Below are 5,792 nucleotides of genomic sequence, written 5' to 3'. Positions count from 1 at the left end.
CCGTGCCCAACTACATTATTAAAGTGATGCAGCTGTTTGTGCTAAGGGTCTTGCAAAAGGCTGGTGTCAGAATATCAAATAACTGCTTTTGGATGCTGTTATGTATGTTAGCCTCCTCCTTCTTACCCTACCTTGAACTTTCTTTGCAGAGAGAACAAACCAGCTTTTCTGTTAACTTTTGCTTTTTACAGAGACTGAGGTGATTATGTGTGGATGGGATCTGGGGCTGGTTTTCAAACACACACTCTCCTGTCAGTTTCCTAGTAAAAAGTTTAATATGAGATTACTCTTGTCATTAGCGTCCTGAAGAATCCATTGACTTTACATTCTTACCTCTTTTATTTTGTGGTATCATGATAGCTGTGTCTTACTGTAATTTTGAAATTCCTCAAAGACTGTTTATCTTTAGTTTCTCACTTGATGCTCTTTTCATCCAATTAATCTTAATATTTATTTAAAATCCCCTGTACTTAGCTAAATACTAGAAATAGTTACAAATACCATGTTTACATTCTACAATATATATTGTGTGCTGTATTTAATTTGGAATCATAAACCAGAGCTTTTGGTGTTAGGAAAGGCTTATTATTCACATTCAGATTTATTGTACAGAGAAAACTGTTATTGGGAGAGGCAATCTGCCACGAGCCCTGAGCATCCGAATGTAAGGCCCTGAGTGCTCTTTACCCAGGCAGACCATTTTTCATAGTTGTGTTTGCAGCAAGCAACCTTGAGCGATAAGATAACGTCTTTCCTTGAACAAACAGCAGGCTTGTTTCTGCTGTGAAAGCATTGAATACCCCAAACTCAAGGTTTCCTTCCTATGATGCAATGCGCTGCATGTTGAGGTATCAATCACGGGTCCTATGCCACCCCATGAAACTTGGGAATAATAAGGAACTAATACAAACCAACATGAAGCTGTGGCTACTGCTTCTGCTGTGATAATGTCATTTGATTTCGACCCAGGAGTCTCGAGTCTTCTGCCAGCATCCATTAAATGAGAGTAGGCTCAGTTGTTAGCTTATACGCAGGGTAAAATCTCAAATCCTGCACGGTTCTTGATAGGTGTTTCCAGTTATTATCCCTAAAGTTATTATGCCCATGCTGGGGCAATGTTTCCCACCAGGATGTTTTTTTGCCCTAAGTATGTGCCACCTACACTATTAATACTGTATTGACTCACTTATTTGATTTGAATACTTTTTTGAAAAACAAACTTTATAATGCCACCCTAAATCTGAACTATCATCATTTGCTTTAAACAGAAAGTATTCATTCATACATGTTCAAGTAAATACATGGACACCACAATTTAAAAGACTTGTGTACTGTCTAAAATCATTTCCCCCTACCACCAGACTCTGACTTTAACCACAAGTTATCTGATTACATGCAGAGCAGTCATGTCTGGGACAAAGTTTCTCTTAGTGAATTTTGAGGTCTTATCTTCTTCCTTATAAAAAAGTCCTCATCAAACCTCCTTGTGAAGGAAAGAAAGGGAGAAAGGAAGTCTAGTGCTCTGATCTGCAAAAAGGATAGTTGTTTTTCTCCAGGTATGTCTGTTCAGGACAGGCAAGCTATCAGCCAAGGAGGGCCTTGTGCCTAGCAGAGAAGCCAAAGTCAGGCCTATCCTAGACAGGAGTGTGGCTTGAGTGAGCCTTTCCACATCCTTCCTAAGTGCAACCCCTCTGAGGGCCAAGGGGATGGATTTATTCTGTTTTGTAAAACTGGCAGTGAGCCTGGAACCTTGTCTCACTCCAACATGAACTGCAGCCCTACCAGCAACCATTAGGCTGCCATCACCTTGAAGAATGGTCTGGAGACATGAAGAGTTCCCAAAATGGCATCACAGAGGAAAATGACACATGACAGGCACAATAGTGGGCCTTTTGTAAAGAAAGAAAGATAGGCTGGGCACAGTGGCTCATGCCTGTAATCCTAGCACTTTGGGAGGCAGAGGTGGGTGGATCACTTGAGGTCAGGAGTTTGAGACCAGCCTGGCCAACATGGCAAAACCCCGTCTCTACTAAAAATACAAAAAAACAAAAATTTGCCAGGCATGGTGGTGCATGCTTGTAATCCCAGCTACTCGGGAGGCGAGACACAAGAATCGCTTGAACCTGGGAGGCGGAGGTTGTGGTAAGCTGAGATCGCGCTGCTGCACTCCAGCCTGGGAGACAGAGTGAGACTCCACCTCAAAAAAAAAAAAAAAAAAAAAAAACAAGAAAGAAATATGATAGATATAGATAATATAGATAGATAGACAGACAGACAGATAGAGATATGTAGATATAGACACATAATAAGGCCTACACAACACTTTCATATATTTCCAGCCAGGGGTGGGGTTATTCCAAAATCTGACTTGAATTTTCCTTCAAAATTTATACAAGTCTAGAGATATCTGTTGAACAAATGAGGAGGGCCTGCCACCAGTCTTCCAGGAGAAATCATTCGTCCTAAGGAAATAGGAGTCAGGAAGATAAAATGGTAGTCTTCAGATCCAGGGCAGCAATTCTGAGTGAAGCATAATGTCTGTTACTCAGATTTGTCTTCTGGTCAAACTCCCAGATGGACCTATCATGTCTGAGTCTTATGGGTAGAAAGTTAAAATCCCAAAGTTGCCAAGATATCTATAAGACATCGTGACTCATGTGGCACTGCATAAATGTCTATCTAAATTGAAGAGATGGGCAATCTCCTAACTTCTCTAAAGGTCAGTCTGGGAACTAAGCTTACTGGGGGTGCCAAAGAAATATGCTGGGCTTCACTACTTGAGAATTCTAGCACATTCACAGTGGTAGGGGCCTGAAGGTGCAAGACCCAGCAGAAGGGGCAGGAAACGCAGTATATATGGTAGTATCAAGGGCAGGGGCATGAGAAGCTGGGCAGGCATACCAGGAAATGAACATAAAGGTGGCATCCAGCTCACAGTTCCTTGGGTTTGTTCTTTTTTTCTTTTTTTTTTGAGACAGAGTCTTGCTGTGTTGCCCAGGCTGGAGTGCAGTGGCACGATCTTGGCTCACTGCAAGCTCTGCCTCCTGGGTTCACACCATTCTCTTGCCTCAGCCTCCCAAGTAGCTGCGTCTACAGGCGCCCGCCACCATGCCTGGCTCATTTTTTGCATTTTTAGTAGAGATGAGGTTTCACCATGTTAGCCAGGATGGTCTCAATCTCCTGATCTCGTGATCTGCCCACCTGGGCCTCCCGAAGTGTTGGGATTAGAGGTGTAAGCCACCCAGCCTTGGGTTTGTTCTTAATCACAGATAAGAACTACTTTCTCCACCCTTCCAAATCCCTGAAATTAATCTCTTATGGAGTTGGGAATGGGAACAAAACTCTGTCAAACATAGCTCACAGTCATTACCTTATTTGGCCCTCACCAGATCCTTGTGAGATTATTTTATTTATTTTAAAGATGAGAAAATATGTAAAATTTATTCTAGCTAAGTGGTCTGGAGTTGCTTTGAAGTTCACATTTGCTTCTAAAATTCTGTTAACAAATATTAAATGCCCCAACACATTTAGAAATAAACTAATAAGTGCTGCTTGTTGCTTCTTTTTGTTGTAAAGCTTTTATTATTCTAGCAATAATAATGTGTGTTAATTTTAGGAATATAGAAAATACAAATAAGCAAAAGGAGAAAAATCATTCATAATCCTACCACCGAGAGGCTATACTTTCTTTCATCCTTCACAAGTTATGTCCATATATGTAATATACAAATGTACTTTTTACCTTTCAAAAATATGATATTCACATATTACTTAGCCTTTTTCCATTTTATATCCTACCAAGAACTCTTTTTTACAAATGAGTAAAGTTATTTTATTAAAAGACAGAGACTTGTAGATTGGTTCAAAATACAATAAACAATGAGATGCAGATTACAAGAGATACATCTAAAACCATTAATAGCAACAGGTTATAAGTAGAAATATGGACAAAGGAATATCAGGAAATGCTAATAAAAAGCAAGCTATATGGTATTGTTAATATCAGATAAAAATCAAGGTAAACTACATTAAATAGGGGTAAGGATGGTTTCGATTAACCTTCCAACGCATCACTATAAGTTTGTTTCTGACTCTCCTTATCTCATCTATTTCATCCACTTCTCTAAACATATCTTCATTGCTTAAATGCCTGTTGTGTATATCTTCTTTAAACTCCTGGAGAGACTGAATCAGCCTTTCTCTAAAAGTTCCTTTTGCTTTGGCCTCCTCCTCTAGCTTCTCCTCCTCCTCTGGCTTTTCCTCAGGCTTTGGCTCTTCCTCATGCTTTGGTTCACTCTCATTTTCTGGTTTTCCTTCAATTTTTTGACAGGATTTCATCTTGTATCTGTCTACCTCTCTTCCTTCTTTCCTTCTTTTATTTTTTGGCTTATTCCTCTTGGAATACAATGACTTCTAGAAAGTAAAAAGAAGACAGTAAGTTAAAGACTTGGTGAGTGGACAGGTGCTGTGGACAGAGGTCTCAGCATTTAAGTTTTTTTTTTTTTATTCAGACTGTTATAAAATATCTTCCACTAAGAAGCCCAGTCAGCAATCAGAGCTTCACTATCCCCACTCCTCTTACCTCCACTTTCCACCTCCTCACTTCTCTTGTCCTTCCCTCTAACCTTTTCCAAGGCCCTTCTTTCCGCCTCCCAGCCCTCCCCTCCTTTTTCCCCCACAGGGCCTAACACAGGGACCAGGCCAGAAAAGAGAAAGGTGGCTGGCAGGCAGAGGAAGAGGGGAAAGGAGAAGGGGGAGAGAAAAGAAGAGGGGAAAGGGGTGGGGTGGAAGGGAGCCGGCAGGAACAGTGGAGCTTACAACCTTTGTCTCCATCCCAGGAGACTTTATAATATTCCGCTCACCTACCTGGCACTGATCGGGTCAGTTTCTTCCTCCTCCTTTTCTAGCTTTGGGTCTTGCTAGAAACAACAGACCTGCAGACAAACGGGAAACGGGAGGGGACGGTGGGGGTGGGGCGAGCGCTTGGTGGGCCGACCAGCGCCAGAGACTGACACACGTAGCTTTCCTCCTTTAGGGTTTCGGATATGGAAAGTTTCCCACCTTTTGTTTCCTCCAGTTCACCCCCTATCCACAGTGCATGCAAGTCACTTCGTTTTTCCCATCAAACAAAGAGTGAGAAAGCAGATTATTTCCAAACTATCTTTAAGACTGAGGCGGGGTTCGGGAGGAGGGTGGGGGTCCGGAAAGCAGTATTAGATAGCAGAGGATGATTATTTTTAAGCGATCACAGGTCTCCTTGTTCTTCTCCTAGGACCCCTAGTCCCTTTCCCAAGGGTCATCAGTTCCTGTAGACCTGGAGGTGGAGGGTGGAGAGACGGACCTGACTGGCACTCCCACAAGTCTCTGCCTTAAGCCCCCCCACACTAGAAATCCCCAGTCAACACCTACATTGACACCAACCTGCAAAATTCCCGCAAGTTTGACTCCTTCCACTAGCCTCAGGGACCACCGCCTGCACTGCTGAAGGAAGCTGGTATCCAGACGGGAACAAGGACCAGACTACCAGGACTTCTGCACACGTCGACTCCTGGTCACATGAGATCTACGTCACCAGTGAGCTCGGGTCCCTAATTTCCACTCCCACCAAAAGCGCGGCAGAAGTGGGCCCACCCTCTGCTCCCTCCCCGCCCCCCACTTACACATTTGGCCCTGTCAGTCTTTTCTGTTGTTTCCTATCCCGGAGGGAAAAATGTTATTTGCTTGACTCTGATTACTAGGGAGGGGCTACCTCTTTTTCTGGAGCTATTAAACTTTTCTACTTTTTTCGAGAA

General features: G+C 42.6%; 1 protein-coding gene across 3 annotated transcripts; it reads right to left on the bottom strand.

Annotated features, from left to right (window-relative positions):
- Positions 1–3,555: 3,555 nt before the first annotated feature.
- Positions 3,556–5,576, bottom strand: WBP5 (WW domain binding protein 5). Of its 3 annotated transcripts, none has more exons than XM_011954406.1 (2): positions 5,422–5,576; positions 3,556–4,413 (listed from the first exon to the last, which is right to left on the bottom strand). In XM_011954406.1, the coding sequence occupies exon 2, from the start codon at positions 4,336–4,338 to the stop codon at positions 4,024–4,026; it is 315 nt and encodes a 104-aa protein (XP_011809796.1). In that variant the 5' UTR covers positions 4,339–4,413; positions 5,422–5,576; the 3' UTR covers positions 3,556–4,023. The 3 variants fall into 3 exon arrangements, with proteins under 3 accessions (XP_011809796.1, XP_011809798.1, XP_011809797.1); XM_011954408.1 differs by having other exon boundaries at positions 3,556–4,410; XM_011954407.1 differs by lacking the exon at positions 5,422–5,576 and adding an exon at positions 4,867–4,941 and having other exon boundaries at positions 3,572–4,413.
- Between the last annotated feature and the right edge of the window lie 216 nt (positions 5,577–5,792).

Source organism: Colobus angolensis, unplaced genomic scaffold (genome assembly GCF_000951035.1).
Source record: "Colobus angolensis palliatus isolate OR3802 unplaced genomic scaffold, Cang.pa_1.0 Scaffold382, whole genome shotgun sequence".
In the NCBI taxonomy this organism is placed as follows: Eukaryota; Metazoa; Chordata; class Mammalia; order Primates; family Cercopithecidae; genus Colobus; species Colobus angolensis.
This window is presented reverse-complemented; position numbering and strand designations above follow the sequence as displayed.